The sequence below is a fragment of the Crinia signifera genome, chromosome 5 (assembly GCF_055691185.1).
Source record: "Crinia signifera chromosome 5, ASM5569118v1, whole genome shotgun sequence".
Lineage (NCBI taxonomy): Eukaryota > Metazoa > Chordata > Amphibia > Anura > Myobatrachidae > Crinia > Crinia signifera.
Window position 1 is genome coordinate 290087253 of NC_139221.1, and position 27868 is coordinate 290115120.

The following is a 27868-nucleotide window of genomic DNA, read 5'->3' on the forward strand; positions in this document are numbered from 1 at the left end:
GGTAACAGAACATATTTTCTTCTTTTTACCTCCTTTATAAATAGAGACTGAAATAAGGTGTTTTACAGTTATGCTTTGTCTATATATTAAGCTATTTTGTCCTATTCTATAATTTAGTGGCTCAATATCCTAGATTTAGTGTTTATGCGGCTTTTGACATCCAACTTGTGATTTTCTGCAATTCATTTCTCATCATCAAACCTTCCTAGGCTGTTTCCCTCTCTACATACATTTGTTATACTCCTTTTATTTCTGAAATTAAATTTCAGTTCCTTTTTTCCTTATGACAAGAATCCCTTTCTGATTTAACTCCATTCAGTTTGTCTTTTATTCCTTGAATTGATCTAACGCAGCAGTATTTAGTTCAAATATTTCTTATTAATTTGGTCTATACCTTTACTTGGTCTATACCTTTACTTTTAGAGCACAATTTCCACATATATAAGCTCCTCTGAATGATTAAGCCTTGATCTTCTAAAATGTATTGTATTTGTACATAGAATGACAATTAACAATGAGATCATTTGAATACTCACTGAAGCACAGAGTATTACAGGAGGTCAGTGCCCAGGAGTGACCTAGCCACTTGTGTGATTATGTTACAAAGGACCAGGCTGATGTAACAAGAGGAATAGAGGCACTGACACCAATAGATAGAATGACCATATGTACAGTAGCTGCCAAGTATGCCCTGACATGACACTGTGTAAGGGATGACACAGCTGCATGTGACAGGGACAATGCTACGCTGTGCAAAGGGCAAGAAACAGACTTAGGGGGAAATTTAATAGGATGAGAGATTAAAGCGGCAATCATTTACACTGTTTGATTTTGCAGTGTAAATGATTGCAGCTTTAAAAAACTGGAGATTTCTTAATGAATCTCTCACTTTCTGATTCTCTCACCCTATTAAATTTCACCCTGACAATGTGTTGGCGGTGAGAGCACTGTACGGTGTAGTCATGTGATGCTCTGGTTATAGTTGTGATGTCCAGACCCCCCTCCTACAGTTGTGATGTCAGCAGAAAGAGTGTGGTTAATGAGTGGACCATCCGCATACACAGACGGATGCGCCAATATATCTGAACATATATCGGAGATTGGCTGTGCTGCAGGTCCGATGCGATATGTCTATGAGCGGTGTACTTCACAAACATATTGTTTAACTAAACCGCCTGACTTGCTAGCTATATATCAGCCGATGAATCTTCTAGTGTGTAGCTTGGGGGTGATTCAGACTGTTTGCTGAGGTCCCAATTTGCTCTCCGGGCCTATGGTGAGGGTTTGCACATGTGTAAAATCCCCGGAGTGAACGCCTTTGGCGAGTTTCACAGTCGTTCAATAATAGGCAAACGGGGCGGTCGTTGGGGTCCACCCAGCAGTTTATGGGTATGCATGCTCAGGGTGGGCGGCTGACATCACGTGATGTCATCACCCTACCCAATCCCTGCCATCTCCGTCTAGGATGAAAGTAACTATAGACTTACTATTATCTATAAAGGGTGGAAAAATCATTCGATGTGAGCGACCATCGAATTAATTTTCCTCCATGCTGCAGCATGCAATCGGATGTGTAAGTGTGCACATCCGCTCGCATGGTAATGTGGGGATTCCCTCGGCGTTGGGGGGGCATGCGTTCCGCGGGGTGGCGTTTACCTACTCGTTAGGCAGCGAGTAAACACTGCCTAGTGAGCAATCCTGAATCAGGCCCATTGTGTGTAACCAGCAAAGGTTCATAAATTCAATAAAACATACAAACTTTATTGGGAAAATAAATGAATGAATAATATATTATTATAATTAGTATTACAATTATTATTAGTATTATTATTATAAGTATTATTATTATTAGTATTATTATTATTAGTACCATTATTAGTACCAATATTAGTATTATTATTAGTATTATTATTAGTAATATTATTAGTATTATTAGTATTATTATTAGTATTATTATTAATATTATTATTAGTATTATTATTATTACCATTATTAGTATTATTATTAGTATTATTAGTATTATTATTAATATTATTATTATTATTATTATTATTAGTATTATTATTATAAGTATTATTAGTATTATTAGTAGTATTATTATTATTAGTATTATTAGTATTATTATTAGTATTATTGTTTCTGCTTACTTCCAGTAAAGAGACTTTATTTTTCTCATTCATGTCCTTCATATCTGAGCTTCCTTTTCTGGCCAGGTAGAAATTCTAAAACAAATATAAGAAAAACAAAAACCCCATGAAGTGAATATGAGCTGTGATTACATAATCCGCATAAGTGACATTTGCTGTAAAACATATTGCAAAGAAAAACACTTTAAATGTTTGTATATTATTTTTTACTGTAATTGGAAAGGTTACAGTGTCCGGAACCCCGGACGGACCCTTGTTAATGAAATCTGAAAAGTAACACTTGAGTCTGATATAAAGCCAAGCAATTAGAATTAAACTGAACGTGCCGCCTTTTTATAAAGACTTTATATTTCATGCTGTATGATTTATGTAGGCACGATGGATGGAACCGCTGCACTTCCATGTGCTGAATAGCCAGCCCATGTACTTAATAGGGAAGACACAAGCGCTCCCAATCCACCATGACATTTACAGTAGGAAGAATTAAATGACAATGACAAATTGGTTACTCATCTTTTAGACCCATAAGTGTACACTGACATACGCACATGACTCAGTGGAAAGTGTTGTGTTGGGCAACATACTTGTTGAATGGATTAGCCCCTGTACTATGAGTATATGCCCTTGGTTTGCACAGTTTATACTGTTATGGGGCCCCATAAAAGGTTCAGCCCATGTTCTTAGGTGCTAGGAAACTGACTGTAGGCTTTGAGGTATGGGTTGCGGTATAGAGGAATCCCGACTGCCAGGACTCAGACAGCGGGGGGGGGGAGCGCAACGAAGCCCCTTGCGGGCTCGCTGCACTCGCCACGCTGTGGGCACAGTGGCTCACTTTGCTCATCACCTATTCTATTCTCCCTCTATGGGGGTCCCTGTCCAATGTAATCACAACTGATGGGGTTTTAACAGTCGGGATTCCGACATTGGTGTAATGACTGTCGGAATCCCGACTGTCGGTCAGTCAACAGGCACCCGGAGGTATTACACAGAAAAACTCTACTGTATATTTTTTTTTTTATTACGTGTCCCACATTAAGCCCTGTATCAGTGAAAGTGTGACCTATATGTGACTGTCAGCCAGTCTGACACAGAGCCGTCCTCATAGTAAAAAATCTGTCCCCACCAGCCAACAATACAGAAACAATGGGAAATGTTCCTGCCAAGCATTGGTGGCCAGGGTTCCAAGGGCCGGCTATTTCTACGGGACCATGGACTAGTGAGACACCTGGGCTTTGAGCAGCACAGGGTTCAGCAGGAGAAGCATAAAGAGCGGCAACCAAGGGAGCCAATAAGAACACTGATGGGGGCAATAGCTGGGGAGCCGTTCAGCGATGTACTGTAACCACCAAGAGGAAAATTTACTAAGATTGGAGTGCGGATGGGTTGTAGCCCATAGCGACCAATCAGACTCTACTTATTTATTTAGCACCTTCTAAAAGATAATACATAGACTCAGATTGGTTGCTATGGGCAACATCCCATCTTCAATAGAACTCCCATTTTAGTAAATTTACCCCCAAGATTGCAGTGCGGTTTGGCAAGGAAAGGGGATTCCCAGCAGACTGGAGGCAGAGCTGGCATATGGACCAGGAGCTGACTTGGTGAAAGGATGCTGTGGTGAGAACCCCAGCACGTACCCACAGCATATCTATTAATTGTGCCTTACTTACTGCATGCTGATATAGAGACTAGTGTAAGTGACCGCAGCTATACTGGAAGAGTTGTGTACTGCTTTTGCTTGTCCCCTGCATTCTGTTAGCTGTGAATCATTGTATTTTCGGTACTTTTCCTAGCACGGCGCCCGTCGTGGGTCATCGCATACCTTAACTTGAGAAAATCGCGTTGATCGCGTCCATCGCATGCCATTATAATTGCATGCGATGCGACTGACGCAATCAACGTGATTTTACATAGGGTACAATGTTAAATGGCCCAATGGACCAGATTTTTTATTGTATACCCACCCTTATGGGTAATTTGTATGTGAAATGCCCCCCCATTGTTAACGCCACCCCACTATTGACGCCAACCCGACGCGTGGCGAGCGCAGCAAGCCCGCAAGGGGCGGCGGTACGCGTCCTCCGACCTTTTCATACCCCCACTATCCACGTCGGCGTGGAGTTGATTTTAGAAAGTGTGGCGAGTGCAGCGAGCCTGAAGCGTGGCGAGCGCAGCTTAATACCTGTGAAGTAATGCGCGTCCCCTCGCGGGGCACGCTGCGCTCGCCACGCTTCGGGCTCGGTGGCTCGCTGCGCTCGCCACACTTTATATAATCATCTCCGCGCCGACGTGGATAGTGGGGGTATGAAAAGGTCAGAGGACGTGTACCGCCGCCCCTCGCGGGCTCGCTGCGCTACATTGATTACAATGTAAAAATCGTGTTGATCGCATGCGATTTGGTTGCATGCGATGCGATCGACATGATTTTTTGGTCCCGATGCCTGCAATTAAAATCGCTGGCGCCGTGCTAGGAAACAAGTACCTATTTTCATTCATAGTTCCAGAAGGTCATTTTAGGAAACCTCCAACGGTGGTCCCAAGATCCTTTTCATTTATATTCCATTCTGCATAACTGTATATGTTCAATTAACCTCTAAACCCTTATAATCAGCATCTGAAGACAATGTAATTGCTTAGAAGGAAACTGTAGATGTATAAATGTTTACTTCTTGTCTGACATATAATTGCATTGCACATTCTTTCCTCACAATAAAACCAGCATTACAGTAAACTGTCGGCCATTGTCTCTGCACAAAAGTGGAAAATTCATTATCAGACTTGCGGCTGCCTCTTGGCCATGGTGTTTTAGGAAAGGAAAAACGTGGCCGCTGTGGTTTCCAGTGGACGTCACACCTAGAACCTGGTACTTGTAGACGCCTGAATGCTGAAGATTCCTATTCCTAGACCTATGTCACGGTCAGTGGTGCATATTGCGCAAAACTGTTTTCAGCAGTCATGACACTCACTATGGGGGAAATGTACTAAGATCTGAGTTCTATTTCAGATGGGGTGTTGCTATGGGCAACCAATCAGATGCTGTCTATTATCTTCTAGAAGTTCCTGAATAAATAAGATTCTTATTGGTTGCCCATGCATGCCTCCCAACTGTCCAGTTTTTCTGTCCCTGTTTTTTGGGATGGTCCCGCGTCCTGCCCGGGGCCTGCAGTGCGCATGCACACAGCATCTATTCAGCGTCGCAGAGGGCGAAAAACAGGGTCGTGGCCCGATGACGGCTCATTTGCATATGCCACGCCCTCATTAGATTAAAGCACACCGCCTTGTCGGTCGCGTGCGCGACTCTGCCACGGCGAGTGTCCCTCTTTGGCTGCTAAAGCAGTTGGGAGGTATGCCCATAAGCAGCATCCCATGTGAAACAGAACGCCCATCTTAGTACATTTCTCCCTATAACTTTCAGATGGCTGTGTATTGGCATACGTCTGAACATGGCCTGTTTATTAGGACTTCACAGCTTGCATCTTTGTCTGCTGTCTCCCAGTTACTGAATTTCTTCCTACAAGTCTATGGTGGCCTGAAATTACAAGACATGGGGCCAACGCCAATGAGATATTGCTGCATTTGCTTGCCGTATATTGTCATATTTCTGAGAAAGTCCTGTAATGAATTTGTACATAGGAGAGGTAACGCATCATTATTGCCTACAACAGCGTGAGCCAAATGTAATAGGGTGAAAGAATCAGAAAGTGAGAGATTGTGGGAGAGTTTTCCCATTTTTTTAAAGCACCAATTAAGTACATGGCAACATCAACCTGGTTTTTGTAAATGATTGCTGCTTAAAAAAAAAAAAGCTTTCCCAAAATCTCTTTCTGATTCTCACACCCTATTACATTTGGCCCTGCAACTTAATTTATACACCTGGGGGGGGGGGGGGGGGGGGGGGGACGACGGGGACATCATCTGAAGTCAGACACCCACCCCCAGCATGGATTGGCCCACCCGCGTACCCATGGAAACCACAGTGTTTTCATGGGGACACCAAAAAACGCACCACCACCGCCCCTGTCCCTCCCTCCCTACTGCGAATGGCCCGGTGAGTGGGTAACTCAGCGCGACTGTTCACTGTCGGACTTTGCACATGCTCAGAAATACGCAAGCCGGACCATTGGGGCAGGGGCCGAATTGGGGTCACTACAAGTGATCCAGAATCAGCCCCATAATCAGAGGTGGCTGAGATCGCACATGAGTGGATTAAAAAAAAAATGAATAAAGAAGGTGGTCCTAAAGCTATAGAAGGCTGCATGTGGAGGGGATTTTCTTTACGCGTTTCACCATGGCTTCTGATTGGACAGAAATATTGCCTTCATTATTACAATGTATTTACTAACTATTGCTGCTTAGCGATGCAGTTAAGCATAGTTAGCTCAGCGCACAGTGCAGCACCAGTGATGTGCGCTGAGCGGTCTGTCATGGCGATCACTAGATATATACTGCAGTATATATCTAGTCAGGCGATAGCGTCACCGTCGATGGGGACCATACAGGGGCCCTTTATTTATTTCCAAGGCTTAGTAAATACTGTAGAACCCACAATCTAGGATTCTGGAAATTAGATAATACATACTGTGAATCATGTTCTCCTTCTAGGCTGCTTGGTGCAAAAATAACAAACAAGAGGCACACTTCAGCTATGGGTGCAGAAGTGCGGAAATCACCATAAGACGCATGCTTTAAAGTGCGATCTCTTCCCAGATTTATTAGATCGCAGTTTGAGTGAGAGTTTGAGTGACAGCAACTGGCGTCGGGAAAGTGGTGATCCAGCGTTTTACGGGAGTGGTCCAAGCAATGCATGCAGGTCAGGACCATTTTCGGGAAGGTTGCATGACATCACACGCGGCCGCTATGAAATAAAGATGGTGCCAATACACCAGTCTTCACAGCCAGGCTGAGAAGACAGGCGTCAACACGAAACGCTGCGATCAATTGCAATTAGATTGCAATCATAATGCAATGTGGGCCTTGCTTCATGCTAGGCGGCCTGTAGTCTGTAGTTGCAGTTTTGCTATTTTAGTCAAACTGCTTCTGTATTGCCCCATAACCCAGTTATTGCTCAACTGCTCAGGCAACATAGGAATTTTTTCATATTTGACTGGAATCTGTTCTGTCTCAATTTATTAATAAACTCTCAAGTGTCTTAGAAAAGTTTTGCCCCCAAGAATGCATATACCGTGCTGTATGGTTTAAGAGTTATTTACTGCAGCTGAAATTGTGCAATAGAAGCAGAGAGCCTTTGATGTAACCCTCGTGCCTTCAGCCTGTAATGGTTTATACTGTGTATACAGATTAAAGAGATAAGTATTACAAGCCATCGAAATAATATGTTGTATATGGAGTTCTACCTTTGTGTAAACGTATTTTAGACAAAAGTAATGGAGTGTAGTAGAGTGACTGATGAGGATGACATGACTAGTTGCTCATGCAAGCACAGTGCTTTACCATGAGTCATTTTGTGCCCCAATATATAAGCAAAGGCTAATTAGTGTACATGTTATACCCCTTTCACATTGCAGCTGTAACACGGTATATTGCCGTTTTTTTAGTGCTTTAAAACGTTTCCAGCTGCAATGTGAAAGCTACATTGTCAATTTACCGGTTACAGAAAACCGGCATTTTGACACGTGTTAAAAGGAGGATCCTACACGGTTCGGAGCCGTTTCACCTGCAGTGTGAACAGCTCAGAAACGGTATTTGCTATAAATGATAACCACACTTGATCCCCGCCCACAAGCAGGAAAAAAAACATTTAAAATGACATTGTATGGCTTTCTATGGGTGAAACGGGTTGAATCTGAAAGGTACAACACGGTATTTAAACTGCAATATACCTTTACATCATGCAATATGAAAGGGGTTTAACTGGCTTTTGACCAGTTTTAAGACACGTTTAGAAAAACGTGTTGAAAGCAGGTTTTTGCAATGTGAAAAGGGTATAACACTACATAAACTTGACATTTTGTTATGCTTTCATGGCTGCTAGAAGGCTGCGGCTACTGACACAGTGCAAAAATGTACATAATCATACCTCCCAACTCTTACAATTGAAGAATAGGGACACTCGTGCGGCGAAGCCCGAATAGGGGGCGTGGCGTATGCAAATGAGGGCACCCAATTTATGCAAATTAGGCCACGCCCCCTTTCGGCCACCGCTCTGCTGAATAGCACAGCGTCTATTCTGTCAGATTGGGAGGGACTCCCAACTGCCCCCCAAAACCGGAACGTTCCTGCGTTTAGCAGGACAGTTGGGAGGTATGCATACCTGAGCAGGAGAAGAAAACACCCATATTGCCCACACTATAGTTAGTAGGAATAGTAAAAAATGCTGGTAATTAGCAAGACTGGTATTAGGAATAGGTGGCCTACAGTAACTGCTTGGCTAAACTGTCAACTTTCAAAAGAGGGAGAGGAATTGAATATTAGGACATATACAAGTTGTGATAAGAAGGGATAATAGGCATGAAAAAGGGAACAAAATAACAATTGAATACCCCCAATATGTCAACCCTGCAGCACAGTCAATGGCCGATACATCTGTATGTATGGTGGGCATAGAAGGTACATATTGTTATCAGCCTTTCTATATGGTGATCATAGAAGGTACTCTACATATTGTAATCAGCCTTTATATACTTGTTGGGCATAGAAGGAAGGTTATCAGCCCTTATATATGGTGGGCATAGAAAGGTAATCAGCCTTTATGTATGGTGGGCATAGAAGGAAGGTAATCAGCCCTTATATATGGTGGGCATAGAAAGGTAATCAGCCATTATGTATGGTGGGCATAGACGGAAGGTAGTCAGTCTTTATGTATGGTGGGCATAGAAGGAAGGTAGTCAGCCTTTATATATATGGTGGGCATAAAAGGAAGGTAATCAGCTTTTATATATGGTGGGCATAGAAGGAAGGTAGTCAGCCTTTATGTATGGTGGGCATAGACGGAAGGTAATCAGCCTTTATGTATGGTGGGCATAGAAGGAAGGTAGTCAGCCTTTATATATGGTGGGCATAGCAGCCTTTATTAACTTGGTGGGCATAGAAGGAAGGTAGTCAGCCATTATGTATGGTGGGCATAGAAGGAAGGTAGTCAGCCTTTATGTATGGTGGGCATAGAAGGAAGGTAATCAGCCTTTATCTATGGTGGGCATAGAAGGAAGGTAGTCAGCCTTTATGTATGGTGGGCATAGACGGAAGGTAGTCAGCCATTATGTATGGTGGGCATAGAAGGAAGGTAATCAGCCTTTATGTATGGTGGGCATAGAAGGAAGGTAATCAGCCCTTATATAGGGTGAGCATAGAAGGAAGGTAGTCAGCCATTATGTATGTTGGGCATAGAAGGAAGGTAATCGGCCATTATGTATGGTGGGCATAGAAGGAAGGTAATCAGCCTTTATGTATGGTGGGCATAGAAGGAAGGTAATCAGCCTTTATGTATGGTGGGCTTAGAAGTTTGGGGAATAACTATAACATGCATTATATATTTTGATGGCGAATGTCACAAGACATTACTTGCATAACCTTAGTTGTCCTTCTTCCACTTGTTCCATAAGTGACCTAATTACATTTCCATGATGTCCAATGATTTACAGCTGTGGAAAAGATGAATCTCATGCTTGGTCATGCAAATCGACAATTGAAACCTTGATCATAGACTTTGTATTCCGCAATCAGTAACAGAGCGGCTACAATATGCTTGTCAGTCGTGGGCTTATTACACATTAGCCATTTCCCAGGAAACGAACATCTGATTAGGCCGTACATTGTGGACTATCTTTGATGTCCAGCTTGCATTTACTGATGTTTGGTTGAACGTCACTAACATGTAATGCAGAGCGACAATTTTGGGATATTTGGTGGGTTTTTGCTTCAGGATTAAAGTTTAAAATTTCTTATAAAGGCAGAAAAACTTTGTGAAATAATTACTGCTCCAAATCCTACTACTAATTGTTCATTACATTTCTCCCTCATATTCTGAACATCGGTTAACACAAAACATTTGATCAGGATGCAGCACACTGGGGGTCCTGAGGACTAAGGGGCCCACTGCTGCCCCTGTCATCCTTTTCCTGTCACCCACTGTTTTGTTGAATATGGGTTGGTTGGGTTGGAAAGTGTGTGTGTGTGTGGGGGGGGGGTGATATTTTAGCCCCTGGGCTCACCACCTACAAGTTCCGCCACTGGCTGGATACAGGGGTGGATTTAAGGGGGGGCCAACGGGGCGGTCGCCCCCCCTAGGCCAGTGGAATCACTGCGGGGGGGGGGGAGCGGTATACTCCTGACTGCTGCCGGCCACATCTGCACCCGCACCTACTAAGTAATGATTGTAGTGATGATGGGGAGGTGATGACGCCGCCTCTCTCACCCAGTAGCTGATATAGTGTGGCTTTCTCTCCCCATCCTGCCGTCCTATTGGCTGGTGGGCTGTAAATTAGGTGGTTTGCCACCCTGATTGCTCACAAACAGTGTGGGGTGGGCTGTGCCTGCAGCACTGCCCGGTGGGCACACGGTGGGTGTGTGCCCATTGTGTGCCCGGTTTCAGGATGAAGTCGCCTGATGAGCGAGAGCAGCCACAGCCTGGAGCTCCCTTGTGTGTGCACTGTCCGGCTGCTGCCGTGTCCGGCTGCACATACAGTGTGTTTGCAATACAGACCCCCCCCCATGCAGGGCTTATTCTTTTACATTTATTATTGTTTTATTATTATTATTATTATTATTTGAGGGGGGGGACAGTCTTACAATGGGAGGAGTCAGGAATGGGAAGGGGGAGGAGTCAGGACTGGAGGGGGAGGGTCAAGTTTAAACAGTAAACCGCACCTCCTAGAAGAGAAGTCTAGATCCGCCACTGGCTGCATATTTATAACTACTATTTATTATTAAATCAGAATCAGAATCAGAATCAGAATCATCTTTATTGGCCAGGTATACTTGCGTATGCTTGGAATTTTTTGTGGTAACAGTGCAGCATCAATCAGGGAACACAAAGGGGGTGGGAAGAGAGGCATAAACATACATCACATACATTTCACATGTATCTAGAAAAGTTCCAGTTAGTATTTGGTATGTTCAATACGGTTTAGTTGGTGGACAGCTATTGGGAAGAAGCCTTTTGTAGTTCTTGTCGTCTTTGCTGGGATGGACCTAAAACGTCTGCCTGACGGAAGGGGTTCAAACAGGTTGTGGCCAGGGTGTAGCTTGTCCGCCAAGATCTTTCCTGCACGCTTATTGACCCTGGCTAGGTATAGTTCTTGGACAGTGGGGAGCTCCGCCCCAATGATCTTTTCTGCCATCCTCACCACTCTTTGCAACTTTCGTCTGTCATTCTCGTTTGCTCCTCCGAACCAGATTGTGATCGAGGAGCAAAGGACAGACTCTACTATGGCAGTGTAGAAGATGAGCAGCAGCTCCTGCGGGATGTTGAATTTCTTGAGTTGCCTCAGGAAGAACAACCGCTGCTGAGCCTTCTTGACAGTTGTAATGATGTTGGGACCCCATTTGAGGTCGCAGGAAATCTTTGTTCCTAGGAATTTGAAGGAGTCGACCCTCGACACTACTCTGTCAGATATTATGAGTGGGTGCATGGCATTTGGTTTCCTTCTGAAGTCCACCACCATCTCCACCGTTTTGAGGGGGTTGAGGTCAAGGTTGTTTCTGCTACACCATTTAGTTAGCCGATCCACCTCCCGTCTGTATGCCGACTCGTTTCCATCCATGATTAGGCCGATAACCGTTGTGTCGTCTGCAAATTTTATAATTTTTACTGACTGTTCTGCTGAGGTGCAGTCGTTTGTGTAGAGGGAGAAGAGCAGGGGGGAGAGGACACATCCTTGAGGGGCACCGGTGCTAATTGTGCATGTGTTTGAAATGAATGCGCCTGCTTTCACCGCCTGTTTCCTTTCAGTCAGGAAGTCAGTGATCCAGGAGCATGTAGGTTCTGGGACTCCTAGTGAACGGAGTTTTGGCTCCAGGATGTGAGGGATGATAGTGTTGAATGCCGAGCTGAAATCAACAAATAGTATCCTTGCATAGGTGCCTGGACTGTCCAGGTGCTGTAGAATGTGGTGCAGCCCTAGGTTGACTGCATCCTCGACACTTCTGTTTGCTCGGTAGGCAAACTGCAGGGGGTCGAGGTGAGCATTTGTAACAACTCTCAGTTGGTTCAGCACCATACGTTCAAGCACTTTCATGACCACTGATGTTAGTGCAATCGGCCTGTAGTCATTGAGGTCTTTCGCAGTTGAGCTCTTGGGAACCGGGACGATAATTGAGGCTTTGAAGCAGGTGGGGACCTTGCACATTTCTAGTGAAGTGTTGAAAATCCTGGTAAAGATAGGGGCGAGCTGTGTTGCACAGGTCTTGAGGGCAGATGGAGACACTCCGTCTGGGCCTCCAGCTTTCCTAGGGTTGACCCTCTTGAACATTCCTTCTACCTCTGTTTGGTCCACCTGGAGAGTCTGGGGGTGGCAGTTTTGGAAGGAGGGTGGGCAAGCCATTTTGCCCCGGTCAGGGGTAGGACTGATGCAGGTAGCTTCCTTCTCGAACCTGCAGTAGAAATCGTTCAGCTCGTTCACTAGTTTCTGGTGCATGGTGGAGGGGGTTCGAGAGATCTTGTAGTTGGTTATAGCTTGCATGCCTCTCCAAGCTGACGCGGGGTCGTTGGTAGACAGGTTGTTCGCCAGCTTGTCTGAGAATCTTTTTTTTGCCAGCTTGATTTCCCGTGTTAGGGAGTTCCTGGCCTGTTTGTACAGGACAATATCACCACTGCGATAGGCTTCTTCCTTTGCCCGACGGAGCTTCCTGAGTTGACCGCTGAACCATGGCTTGTTGTTGTTGAAGGTGCGTGCTGTTTTGATTGGCACGCACAGGTCCTCGCAGAAACTGATGTAGGCTGTCACTGTGTCGGTCAGATCGTCTAGGTTTGTAGCGGAGGATTCAAAGACTCCCCAGTCTGTGCATTCGAGACAGGCCTGAAGCTTCATTTTTGCCTCGTTTGTCCAGCTTTTGACTGATCTGACCACTGGTTTAGCTGACCTTAGCTTCTGGGTGTAAGTTGGTAGAAGGTGGACTATGCAATGGTCAGAGAGGCCCAGAGCTGCCCGGGGGATAGCCCGGTAAGTAGACTTGATAGTGGTGTAGCAGTGGTCTAAGGTACGTCCTTCCCTGGTGTGGCATCTGACTTGCTGTCTGTACTTCGGTAGCTCTTGGGACAGGTTGGCACTGTTGAAGTCGCCCATCACTATAAGCAGTGCTTCCGGATGTTTGAGTTCTGTGTCTGTTATCCTGGTGGCCAGTTGGAGTTGGGCTTCTTTCGCATTTCCTTGGGGAGGTATATACACCCCCACCAGAACTATTGAGGCAAATTCCCGGGGGGAGTAGAATGGGTTGCATTTAATGATGAGTGTCTCTAGTTGAGGGCTGCTTGATTTACTCAGAGTTTTTACATCGGTGCACCACCCTTCATTTATGAAGAAGCAGATACCTCCTCCCTTGGTTTTTCCGGTGAGCTCCTTGTCGCGGTCAGCCCTGAGGAGACTGTAGCCCGGCAGCATCACCGAGGAGTCGGCAATGAGTTCATCTAGCCATGTCTCAGTAAAGCATAGGATAGATGAGCCAGCAGTGCCTGATCTTGCATCATTTATGAGCAGGGACAGCTCATCCATCTTGTTTACAAGGGATCGGGTGTTCGAGAGTAGGATAGCTGGGAGTGCAGATCTGTGACCTCTGCGTCTCCACTTAACTAGGGCCCCAGCACGGCGGCCCCTCTTGCGAGTCCTGAGCCTCACATATCTTCCTGTCAGCCTAGCTGTTAGGTGGGAGGCCCCTCCAGGCCACTTGGCGGTGGTAGGGGCATGTCTGTTCCTACTGGAGGGAGCCAGCGCCCTGGCTGGGTTTGCCCTCATTGTTGTCAGGGGCTCAGTTCTGGCTATCTTCTCAGGTGGGCACTGAGTCACACCACTTCCTTTTTGGGCCCCCATAAGTAGGCCCTGGGGGTTTACTTTTCTGCTACCTCTGTGAATGGTTCTCCATGGTCGCCGGTCCACTCTCCAGCAACTGCCATTCAACTTTGCTGCATCCTTTCTGCACAGGGCAGCAAGGGCAGTATGGACTCTGAAGGCTGCCGATCTGCCCATGTTCCGCTCCGTCAGGCTCATATGGGTGGTCTGCACCAGGGGTGAGCTCCATTTCAGAAGGGCTTCTCTGCTGTGCTTGGTTACCACACTTGGCAGGGTCATCACACTTGAGGACAAGGACAGGGGGAGACAAGGGGAGACATGTAGTTTGGTTGAGCTGCACAGCTCCGAGGCAGCCTTCTGCGGCGCCATATTTGTGGTATCCAGTATGATGAAAACACTTTTACTCAAGTCTGTGAGTGCTCCAGGTTATTGCTGTGTTTGGTTGCTTCTTTCTTGTACAAAGATGTATTTTGGACAGATATTCATTAAATAAACTACAAGTAACTTTCCTTTTCAGTTGCTAATTTAGTGATTTAGTCACACAAGTTATTCAGGAACAAAGCAGGCTTGTAGAAAGGTGTTAGAAGCCATTCCCCATGTAGGTGTGAAATCCCAGTGTGAGGCTTTTGAAGTGTATATTCTTTGTATAGATAACATGTCTCTTGGGAATAAACTGGGGCCCTGTGTGATTGTGGAATCCAGGGGCTGGGGATATTGTATTTTAGATTATTTTAAGGGAATCTAAGAGAATCTTTTCTGAACAGAGAAATATATGTAACTGGACGGGAAGCATAGGTAACTGATGTCAATGGGGACCTTGATAGAGATAGTTAGTTTTTCCAGTACCTTGTTCAGTGATGTTCCCTGAGGATGTAAAGCCAGTCCTAGCAGAAGGGGCAGAGGTTTAAATCCAATCCAGTGTGCATCTCAGTGCAGGAGTGCAATCCGTTTGTTCTGAAGAGACATCCATGTAGTGGAGTACAAGTTAAAGGTAAGTCCTTGGATATTTTTGGTGATTCTGAAGTCAGCTGTGTAGAATTTAAGCTGTTTTGTAGAGACCTTCAGGAGCATGTAAAGTGTGAGGCAGCCATCTTGGGGGCATAATCTCATCTAAAAAAAAAAAAAAAAAAAAAAATCTGTATTTCCATAGAAGTGTCCTCCTTAGTACTTGGGCTAATATTCTGCAAACATCTCAGCTTCTGGGTGGTATATAAGTATGTCTGTAGCCGCTGTACTGTGCATGAAGCCATCAGCTGCAGTGGCCAACCACGTGTTATGGGTACAGAAAGAAAATATTTAGACAGTTGCAATTATACCGTCATGCTCTTATTGTGCTCTAGTCTCTACTGTTTATATTGTTCTGGAGCGGAGCCTAGTGTTAGAAACCCCGAAACATAAAGACAACAGCAAGAATTCAAGGCACATTAGTTTGTGGCTGTTCAGTCTGATGACTTTTAATGATACAATTTACATTTGATTTATATCATTTCCCAGCCCCACCATGTGGCTAGTGAAACAGGAGCGTGGATTTGTAACATTATAGAATATTGTGATGTGATCATTCTGATTCGTGTGAATCTAACAATCACAGGAATGGATAGGAATAACCACAGGATGGATAGGAATAATTGTTTATTAAAGGAGCCATAAGCTGGGTACACTTTAGACGAGATGTCGCTCGAAGCCGCGGATCAGAGCGACGTATCGGATACATGGGGCCTGATGAATTACTGATTGGTCCCCAGCGTATTCGCTCTGGGGATTGTGCGGCTCTGTGCATGGGCATATTTGCACAGGTGCATGGATGCTGTATGAACGCCTTCAAGGAGAGGCGTTCACACGGGTAGGGGTGGTGGGCGGGTAGGGGCTGAAGCATTGGAATGCCCAGTGTTGAAATCCGCGTGCATGGTACCGAGGGGATTCGGCAGCGTTTAGACCAGCAGTATTAAGCTGCTCGTTAAGCAGCGAGCGACTTCTGCTTAGTGAGTGGTCCTGAATCAGGGCCATAGTCTAGTGTGTTCTCATGCCGGTCGCTAGTGATATCCTCCACCAGAATGCAGCGTAAATTCATTTCAGTCACCCAGAGGCAAGTTGGAGTTTGGTGCCCCCCCCCCCAAATATGGTGTGTGTCAAGGGTTATGGTATTTTACTGTAGGTCTACAATGTCTAGGTTGACAGTGAAAAGGTCGACAGGGTCCAAAGGTCGACAGTCAAACGGTTGACGGCCATATGGTGTCAACCTAGAAACTGTTGACCTATCGACTGGATACCCAAGTACATTACAATGAATTTGTACTGACCAGTATATTAGGGTCAAAAGGTCGACAAGGTCCAAAGGTCGGCAGGGTCAAAAGGTCGACATGGAAAAGGTTGACATGAGTTTTTCATGTTTTTTCGTCTATGTTGACATAGTTCGACATGGACACCGTCTATGTGTACCGCGTCCCCTTTCATGGCACGCTACTCTCGCCATGCTTCGTATAGTAGGGTATGAAATACGCCTGTCGGCACATGTTGGCTCAAAATTTTGTCAACATTTTGACTGTAGACCTTTTGAATCTGTTAACCTTTTGACTATCGACCATTGGACCCTGTAGACCTTTTGATTGTTGACCTTTTGACCCGGTCAACCATTTGACTGTCGACCAATAGTGGTCGACCTTATGACTGTCGACCTAGAGTAAATCTATTATAAGTCCGGATACCGTGTCAACATTCACCTGTGCGTATCGTCTCAGAGTCCAGCAGCATTGCGTGCTGCAGCGCAGGCTGAGTGGTTCCTGTCCCCTATTGCAGGCGGGGCTCCTGGTATAGAGCCAATTATCTCCAGGTGTGCCACAGGGCCCATTGTAAGAGCAGTGGTCACACTTGTATCCCGCTGTGAACCAACACATCCTTCCCTCCTGCAGCCTAACCCTAACCCCCACCTGAAGCCTAACCTCCCCTCCTGCAGCCGAACCTTAATCCTACCCTACCACACTAGAGTACCAACAGTAGCCACTGATGCCTGCGGGGATTCATAAATAGGCAAACGCCATAAATCCTTCAGAAACTACCCTTTCCCTTCAGGATTACGGGCTAACTGTCTTAATAATTACAGCAGATCCTTAAATCCTTTACACGATGTCAAACGACTGTCCAGCCTTCCAACAATAATCTATGGTATAGTGTGATGCATGTGAATTGTGGAACATGGTTATTCATTGCACGTGTCTGAGTTCAGTGACTAAATATCATTCTCAAACACCACAGGTGGAGTCCATCATAAGCAGACAACTGTTTATTTGGTCTTCCAGGCCGTGCCTATTGATAATATATATTGAAAGTACTTATATCTCAAGTTATTTACTTTACTAATGAGACGTTTGACTACAACATGACGAAAGTTCACTGGAGTCATTGCTTACCATTACAATCATACAGGGTTCTATGTTTAACTTATTTCGCCTGTTTAGAGGAACTGTTTATAGGCATTTTGCAGCGCCAGAGGTTAGAGTAATGTTGGGCTGTCATTGCTGCCGCATGGTTGGTGGTCATTTATGCAGTAGATTAACATGCAAATGTGTCTCTAATCACAGATCTGTCTCAGCGCTTCAGTGTTTTTCTTCGACTCTGTCTTTGTGACACGTTCCTTTGTATGTATTTAGTAAAGGTCACATTTCTATGTAAATGAGATTCATCGTGAGCAAAATGTATGCAATGAACTGCCAGATGCAAATCGTATAATAATTAGCATTTATGTATAACATCTATTGTGTATTACAAGTTCCAGTGCTTTACATCCTGTTAAAAATAGACCATTCTGTAGGAATCCATGCAGTAGATACTGAGGATTTATGGAGCTTTGCAATTTAAAGTCATAGTGGTTGCAATTCTTTTAGGGGGTAACATAAGCATTTCGTACTGCGCATGTGCGCCAAAGGTGTTTATGGATATATGTCTGTATCAGTCCAGGACTGCAGCCCCTCCAGTGAAAACTAGGAGGTTTCCAGTGTAAAACAGACAGCCAGCAGCAGAGCTCCGGTGTGTGCGCGGATGTGCGTGTGCGGTCGAGCAAGAGGTGGGTGCACATTCTACCCGTGGGGGTGTGTGTGTGTTGGATCTACCTCTGGAGCTCTCTGCTGGCTGGCTGGCTGTGTCTCCCCCAGTCCTCATGTGTCACATGATCACATATCTTTCCTGTAAGGAGTCACAACACCAGGCTCCATGTGTGTGTGACCTCCTCTCATATGGGGAGGAGTTCAGCATGTAGTAGCTTCCTATTGGAAGCTGCTACTGACCATCATACAGAGGACTGAAACTCATCCCCCACTTGGGCTGCCAGTACATGGAGCGATGACAACAATAGCTTCCCAACAGGAAGCCAATCTGTGCACATCACCAGAGCTACAGTGCTTCCATGGGCTGCTGCCTGTGCAGCCCAGCAGAAGCAAATCCTCTGCATTGAGCTTACCCAGACTTCAGTGAGTCACTCAGTGAAGTTTTTTTAAATATTTGAGCCTCTGTGAATAATATTTATTTAAACTATTATTTGTGTGTAGATCTTTAATAGGAGTATACTTACAAAGACATAAGGATTAAAAAGGGTTGAGATTACCTAGATGGACCAAATGGTTCTTATCTGCCGTCAAATTCTATGTTTCTATGTTTCTATGTTATACTTTTCTGTACTTTAATTAATATTAAAGTTATTCAAAGTGTGTATTTTGCTCTGTACCTTTGTGTGCATTTGGGTACATCGTTTGTTTACAGTATATGCACAAAAACACTGGTACAGAGCAATCACAATCAAGGTTACTTTATTCCATAGTTTAAGGTGATTTTAAAGTAAATTATCTGTATGTTGTGTTCCGTTTGCAACGAGCAGTACCCAGGCAATTGCAGCCCCCATTAAATCTAAAGGCAAGAGCCGCCACTGGTCTGTATGTATTACACAGGGCATCCAAAACTCGGGCAAGTCCCATACTGACAGTAATGGAAGCATTGGTACCCTCTGTTGAGTGCTCTTTGAAGAAAATACTGTATGCGCTATGGCAAAGAGGTGGCGCAGAAGCCCCTCCCCTGCATGCCAGCTCACTCTCGACTCCTCAAATCTTAATCCCCCTACACACAGGGCAATTTCATCAGCCCTATTTCTAAGTGATCTGACTAAAGCACAGATTGCTCCCGCCAGTGATGCGTGGTGCCGTGCATTGCTAAAGCCGGACTAGTTCATTCAAGCATGCACCAGAGAACACTGGTTAGCACAGATCACTTAGCAGACATGGCTGGCAATAGCATGTGTGTCAGCGATGAGTGCTGGGCGATCTGTGCTAAACTATACCACACAGCATGGGTTGCAGTGCCTGCAGTTCAAGGAGGTTCTGCCACACCCGTCGTACAGCTCCGACCTTGCGCCCTGCGACTTTCACCTCTTCTCAAAGATGAAAGAGCACCTTAAGGGTCAACACTTCAACTCTGATACGAGGTGAAAGCTGCCGTTCAGTCCTGGTGTCAACAACAACCACCAGCTTTCTTCTCCAATGGGTTTGCCCGACTTATCAAGCATTGGCGCTCATGCGTGGAAAGGGATGGGGATTATGTTGAAAAGTGAATAGTGCATTAAATAGAGGACAAACTGGGTTATCATGTACAAAACAAAGTGTTCAGATGTGTTCACAAATAAAAAAAACTTATAGCCATGGAGGCATTACTTTTCAACTCAGCCATATATATATATATATATATCATCACTTGCTGGCTGGTCTCCAAGGAGCACACAGAGACACACACAGTAGTATAGTCTATTTGCAATAGAGGAGATTGATAACCTTCGAGACTACTTTTATAGAGGTTCCATCTCCTTTTGATTAATAAAAGTCAAAACTTTATAGAACTTTACCAATAAAGGGATTCACCTTACACCATCATATATCTGAAGAACGTATGAATTTTCCCAGCCTAAGAAAGGCAGTAATACCTCTAAGATAAAAAAAAAACCCTGATGAAGTTCCTAACCGGTATGAAATGCGTTGGGTATTGATCATAATCCTTGAAAATAAACAGAAAATCATTCCAGAAATTAAGAAGCTACAAGCATTCCATTCTTTTATTTCATATCTTATTAGTAAGCCTGCTCGAAGCAAAAGCTTTGAAAGCTAGTCTGCTACCCTCTGTGTTTGTGCAAGTGTGAGAAAGTGATGTCGTTTTTCTCTCTGCCAGTATATGGCATTGTTTCAGAGACTCACAGACACTAGACATATATAGATGATACATACATACATACATACATACATACATACATACATACATACATACATACATACATACATACATACATACATACATACATACATACATACATACACATACACATACCCTCCAAAATGACCCATTCCATTAGGTACAAAATGCTCTGTTCCTTGACTCCCCTGCCAGTGGCAGTTACAGATGTGAGCCTGCAGCACAGTCCAATATTCAAAAAGGGGAGCCACACCTAATGCCACACCAAACATCACTGTCCTGGACTCACTGGCAGTTGATGCGACCCCCCTCTTTGAATTTTGGTCTGTGCTGGAGTCCAACCTCTGTAACTGCCACTGGCAGGGAAGTCCAGGAACAGAGCATTTTGTACCTAATGGAATGGGTCATGTTGGAGGGTATGCATACATTCATACACCCTACCCTGAGCTGAAATCACAAGTACTCCTCATATAACCACTGTTGGAGTAATAGCACCTTTAGCCCCAGTGCTGTGATTTGGCAGTGCTAAAGCCATCTTCACTTCCCACATAACCTGTGGGGTTTATGTATCAAGCAATGAAAAAATGGAGGAGTGGACCAGTGTAAAAGTCGCCCATAGCAACCAATCAGCCTCTGCCTATTGTTTTCTAGAATGCACCTCAAAGCTGTACAGTTGCTATGGTTACCTTCTGCAATGGCCCCCTGCTTCAGTCTTTTCACAGCATAATACATCAACTCCTATATATGTTGACGAGGAAATGAATACATATCATATTTGCAACAAAAAAGTGAAGTTATCCTTATAGTTAGACACTATTAATGTTCTGTGGATGTGGCGTTCTGCCTGAATAAGTAAATGCTATTTTCCGCTAATATTTTCCGTTAGCATAATGCTTCGTTTATAAAGTAAGATCACCTCTTAGCCAACTTCAACCATTGACTGATACTTATGAGTTATTGTCATGAGGGATTATGAATTTATGAATTCATCCAACGCCAAATACTGTAACATATAATATTATCTCATAGCTGCGCTGCCTGCGGACATATGCATCCCTTAAGCACTTGTATCTAATAACCATTCCCATAATTAGAATCACATTTGTGAACTCACCTGAGGGTTTTTAAACACAGCATATTTTTCATTTTTCTTTTGAAAGTGAATGATGTTTGCACTGTCTCTTGGCCAATCTGATAGTATGTCCACTATATTTTCATGGTCTTCAAAGAATCTCTCTAATGAAAGGGGAACAAATTATTAAAAATAAATGAATCTGTTTTCAGTTATGACCCCAGTTTTTCTGTATAATGATCTTGCTTACGAACCTGTATACAGCAACTTACACACGAAAATGCTTTCTGGATTTTAAGGTCTACAGTATTAGTGTTATTGTTTGCCTGCCTTAAATATTGATGACGGTTATCTGAGGGGATGTGGTCAGCATCCCAGCACTGAAGATGCCAGCATCGATATATGAAACGCGGACATCCCGATCGGTAAATATGCCGGGTGGCCTATAATGCCCAATTCAGCCTTGTTTGCTAAGCTGTGTATACCAGCAGCCTAGCGAACAGGTCAGCGCCACCCACCTCCCCGCCGAACTGGGGCGCTAGTCGCGGGGTTTCCTGCAGAATATAACTGAATACTAATAGCTCCTGCAGAATATCTATGCATGTCCGACAATCAGAATGCTGGTGGTCAGATGACTGTGGCTGAGTATCGCTATAAGTGCCTCGTAAGTACCCTATCCCTCTCTCCCTACTCCTCTAACCCTCCCCATGCAGTCTAGCCCTATCCCCCCACCCTTAGTGCCAAAAGGTACCTCTTCCCTCTTAGTGCCTAACCCCCACAGTTGAACCCTAACCCCTTCCCCCTGGTCTAACCCTATCCAGACCCAGCATACTTAGGATCAGGATGCCTGCTGTTGGGAGTCCGGCTGTCTGATCCATGTCGAAGTCCCGACGTCAGCATCCTGATCCATGTAGAAGTCCCTACGTCAGCATTCTGATCCATGTAGAAGTCCCAACGTCAGCAATCTGATCCATGTAAAAGTCCCAACGTCAGCGATCTGATCCATGTAGAAGTCCCGACATCAGCATTCTGATCCATGTAGAAGTCCCAATGTCAGTATTCTGATCCATGTAGAAGTCCCAACATCAGCATTCTGATCCATGTTGAAGTCCAGATGTCAGCATTCTGATCCATGTAGGAGTCCCGACGTCAGCATTCTGATCCATGTAGAAGTCCCAACATTAGCAATCTGATCCATGTAGAATTCCCAACGTCAGCAATCTGATCCATGTAGAAGTCCCAACGTCAGCGATCTGATCCATGTAGAAGTCCCGACGTCAGCATTCTGATCCATGTAGAAGTCCCAACGTCAGCAATCTGATCCATGATGAAGTCCCGATTTCAGCATTCTGATCCATGTAGAAGTCCCAACATCAGCGACCTGATCCATGTAGAAGTCCCAACATCAGCGACCTGATCCATGTAGAAGTCCCGACATCAGCATTCTGATCCATGTAGAAGTCCCGACATCAGCATTCTGATCCATGTAGGAGTCCCAACGTCAGCAATCTGATCCATGTTGAAGTCCCGACATCAGCATTCTGATCCATGTAGGAGTCCCAACGTCAGCATTCTGATCCATGTAGAAGTCCCGACATCAGCATTCTGATCCATGTAGGAGTCCCAACGTCAGCATTCTGATCCATGTAGAAGTCCCGACATCAGCATTCTGATCCATGTAGGAGTCCCAACGTCAGCAATCTGATCCATGTTGAAGTCCCGACGTCAGCATTCTGATCCATGTTGGCGTTTAAATGCCAGTATTCTGGCCAGCGACTGACCACATCCCAGTCCCATGGCTAATTGAATTACCCCAAATATGTCTGCTAAATGTACTGTACTTACCAAGCTGTAACTCTGGGTTCTCTTCATACAAACACCACTCAATGCTACAGTCACAGTGACTCTTCTCAAACAAGTTGTCTAGGACATCACGAATAGTCTGAAGTTCATTTACCATCAAGGTCTTTGTGCTGCCATCGGTCATGTGAACCTTAATAATCAGCTGCAGAAAACACATAATACTGATCATTTCTGCTCATTACATATAGACCATTTTTTACTCATAAACGTGCCCAGTTATGTTGCAAAACAACAACTAGATTAAAGATTTTTTTTTTACAGATTGCTTAGCGGAATTGTATGGAACAAATCAATTTAAACTCTTAGTGGTGCATTTATGGAAACAAATCTATTTACTATCTGCAAATATTAAGCATTCCCAGAGTGTACGTATGGGGGATCACAAAAGCAGCTCCCATAGATTTCTATGGGGCTTCCAAATTGTCATATTTACAAGGTCCCAGTAGCCAACAACATCTTAAGATGGCATTTGCCTTGGTACCCATAGGCTACATTCTGCAAATGTATTTATCAGGATCAATTCTCGATAACTCTGTAGTGTATGCAGCTCCAACCTTCACCAAAGCATCCCGACTGCACTGCTTGCAGAAACCAGGGCCGGGGAGTCTTATCAAGGGCCCCAATTATTTTGACAGCCAGAAATAATTACTGTATTGTATTCCATACAATATCCAGTGCATAAAGGCTAATGTTTATATTAATGCCTGGGGTTGTTCTTACTAGGTTCTTCTATGTCTCCCCCAGACTCCTGTGCTTGCCCCAATGTTCTGTAGAGTGGGAAACTGCATTTGGAACTCACCCTCACCCTCTAAAAGTCATGTGTTTGCCACTACTCAGGCCTGCAGGAAATTAGAAAATGTTGTGTGTGTGTATGTGTATGTGTATGTGTGTGGGATATATATAGTTTGTATTTGCTATAATTATTTTTAGTGTATACACAATACTATTACCATTGTAATACACTATAAAAATTGAGCTTTAAAAGGGAAACATTTCACAGTAAACAGCCTTTTCATATGTTAGTTAATTCATGAAATGTACATCACAAATACGACTAGTTTAAAATGTAGTTTTTGTAGTATAGGGATAACGTGCATTATCTGTACAATGGGGAGTATAAGGAGTGAATTGTAAAAATACAACCCAGAGGAATTTTACCAAACACTAACATGAAAAAGCGCACATTGTGTCCATGTGTTTCCAATAAAGTGTCCAGCACACACTGTGAGCACAGCCTGAATTTGCAAATGTGTGCTTGAAAGTGCTGAAGTTTCATTCATTTATTGTGTCATGGAATGAGGATGTGTAAAACATCTTACTTGCTTTGCAAATATTTCCATCCATGATTGACAACATTCCATCATGGTTCATTCATCAACATTCTGTTGCCACTTCTATATACTGTATGTCAATGGTCTGAAATGTTGGGGTACATTTACTAAAGCTTCTAAAAATGAAGAGAGATGATGTAGCCCATAACAATCATTTCTCATACCTCCCAACTTTAGAAACAGGGGAGTTGGGACCCATGCACACATTGAAGACACACAACCCGGAATTTGGGGGCATGATGCCCTCATTTTGCTGCTGTGGGGACATGGCCGCCGGCTCTATGAGCTGCTGGCCATGCCCCCAGGCCCTCTGTCTCTGGAAATAGACCCTGTGCGCATATACACGGCATCTGTTCTCCTCTGGGCCGGGGGGACTCACAGCTGCCCACCCCCACTACAAAAATCGGGACTGTTGGTAGGTATGAAAATCTGATTGATTGCTATAGGCAACATCACCTATTTTCATATTTAGAAGCTTTAGTACATTTACCGCTGTGGACCCTCACTAGTGCCAGACTTAAGCTGGCCATACACTACTGTGGAGTAGTACTGTAGCAGTGTATGGCCATCTGATCCCTGGACCCGCAAGCACGAACCTACCCGGACGGCAGGATTGCATGCGGTCCTTTCACATGGATGTATTGTATGCGGCCCCTGTTCCCCACCGCCGGGAGGGGGTTCCGAGTCGAAGGTCAGATGGTCCGACCCAACTCTGGTCTGATGCGCACGGAACCACACATCGGACCCGATGGCATGTCATACACATCCTATATCTGCTGATTTTTTGGACCGATCTGTTGGAAACGGGTGAAAGCGTTGTAGTGTATCGGGGCCTTTACGAGCTGGTGGCTTTTTGTTACTGCCAGCTACTCTACTGGCCAGGAGAGAGGAACTACTGCCCTGATTGTCCGCATAATCAATAACGGCTCCTCCTCTTAGAAGTGTTTGACTACTCTGATGTTCTAATTGGCCTGACAGATTATCCATTCAGAAACCACCACACATGTTCAGCAGTGTGAGAACCATGCTCCAAATTACTGTGTAATTACTGTGTAATTATGCAAATGCATCAAACCGACATTGATGTAAGGCAGTGTGACACCGCTACCTAACACGGTTTACTTTTTAGTACATGTATTTCATAGTCTCACATGCCTACTGTTACAGACTTCTTTTGCAGGCAGAGTAAGGGGGGCATTTATCAAACAGTATTTGCGGCTAAATCCCCCAAAACACCAGTTTTCAGGGGGTTCAACGCAAATATTAAGTATCACTATAATATACCAAAGGGCGTCCACAGCAGGAATCTCCGATCCCTGCTGTGATTCCCCTGCACAGCCGCCGGCCGCATCCTACGGCGCTTTCTATGGGGGATGTGAAGCTGCCCGATGTGACAACATCGGGCAGCCCGGCTTCGCATCCCTAGGATATCACCATTCTGAGATGGCGATAGCCCATGGGCTCCTGATCGCACTGCCGCCGGGGAGGATACAACCCCTGCGAGCGGGGAGGATACAACCCACCGTTAGGATCACATTTTACAATGCGATCCCGGTCGTTAGTATTCCGCCCAGATCGCATTGTAAATGTGATCAATGATAAATGGGACCCTATATGCCTGCTGATGTTTTTGGTTGTGCTGATATTTTTGCATCGCTCACCTTTTTAACTTTGGCTTCCTTCATTTTGCCCAGAGCATGCTTAATTTTGTCAGCTTTTTCTCTGGAGTCCTCCTGTAAGAAATAATTGCAAGAAATTACTCTCTCAGTAAACAATTGCATTCTCTTCCAAACCAAATGTAATCAGCAGAAATGTGCCCCTATCACGTGCGTATCACTTAATGTTCTCCCACAGAAAAATCCTGATCACAATATTGCACTGAAAACTTCCTCCTAAGCCTTCGGATTGCTACACTCGCTATTTTCAGTTCTTTTAAAAAATGTATTTCAGTACTGTGATATCCTGTGATATTTCATCAGAAATCCTGTTTAAAATGTAATAAATTAAAAGTCCTTCTCTCCCTATTTTTCTATAGGCTAGGGGCAAATAAATGTGATATTTGCAAAGAATAGTACATTAGTAACATTTTTGAAAGGATAGGTCTGTGCATACTGAGTTACAAAGGCAGATACGCAGCCAACATACACTATAGTGTGGCATATATTGTAACCATAGCCTAAATGGCAGCTTTAGGTCATACTTGAGGTTCCGGATGATACTGTAGGTTGACCCCATATGGTCAACTGTAGGTTGGCCCCATATGGTCAACAATGGTTGGCATGTAAAAGGTTGACAGTGCCTAAGGTTCAAAAGATCGAAATGACAATAGTCAACACTAGGGGTGAGCGAGTTCAGTTTTACTTGGATTTACTCGGATCTTAAAGCGGGATCTTATTGGCTGTCCAAAACACGACAGCCAATAGCCAATCGTAAAAATACGAAATTGCAAAAAGAACCGAATAAATCCAAGTAAAACCGAACTTGCTCACCCCTAGTCAACACGCATGGTTGATATATTAGTTTTGGGATTTTTGTTTTTTACTCATTTATCATTTTCAATTGGGGTCACGTGGTTTAACATACAAATTGACACCCCAAAAAAACTAAAAACTTGATCCACCCCCCCAACTTTACTCATAGATTGCAAAAATAGCATGTTGCCCATAGAAACCAATCAGCTTCTTAGAATTTGTTAAAACTGCTTGTTAGAATAAATTTGGTTGCTATGGGCAACATCTCCACTTGTCCATTATTTAGGAGGCTATTATTAATACATTTTATTTATAAGGCGCCACAAGTGTTACGCAGCACCGTACACAGGGCATACAATGGAATAGTATAGGTACACAGAACTTAACATTATAGTAAATAAATAACTGCTTGTTCTGGTTATTCAGCCATCATATCACCATTTCTACATCTGCTAAAACCTTGAATATCACTGTTTATGCTTGTATTTGCACTGTCAGTTTTGAGAATGCACAGCTGTACCTCTAATGACTTCACCTCTCTTGCTCTTCCATTGATAGTAGGTGTCCCCCAACATTTTATTCTTGGCCCTCTTCTTCTCTATCTCTACATGTCCTCTCTGGGTGAGCTCATTTGCTCACTTGACTTCCACTATCAACTCTATGCTGATAATACTAAAATCTACTGCTCCTTTCCTGATCTCTCTCCCTCTATCCTCACTCATATCTCCAACTGTCTCTCTGCTGTCTACTCTTGGCTGACCCAGCGCTTTTTTTAAATATCAAAGACTAAGCTGACCTCCTC

At 44.2% G+C, this 27868-nt stretch overlaps 1 protein-coding gene across 2 annotated transcripts in view; it reads right to left on the minus strand.

Moving 5' to 3' along the window:
- APBB1IP (amyloid beta precursor protein binding family B member 1 interacting protein) overlaps positions 1 to 27868 on the minus strand; it is a 103873-nt gene that overhangs the window by 27304 nt on the left and 48701 nt on the right. For both annotated transcript variants that reach the window (XM_083189233.1, XM_083189234.1), the window contains 4 exons: positions 26257 to 26328; positions 23247 to 23406; positions 21444 to 21565; positions 2148 to 2222 (listed from right to left, as the gene is read on the minus strand). In XM_083189233.1, the coding sequence (XP_083045359.1) occupies positions 2148 to 2222; positions 21444 to 21565; positions 23247 to 23406; positions 26257 to 26328 (429 nt within the window). The remainder of the gene's footprint in view (positions 1 to 2147; positions 2223 to 21443; positions 21566 to 23246; positions 23407 to 26256; positions 26329 to 27868) is intronic.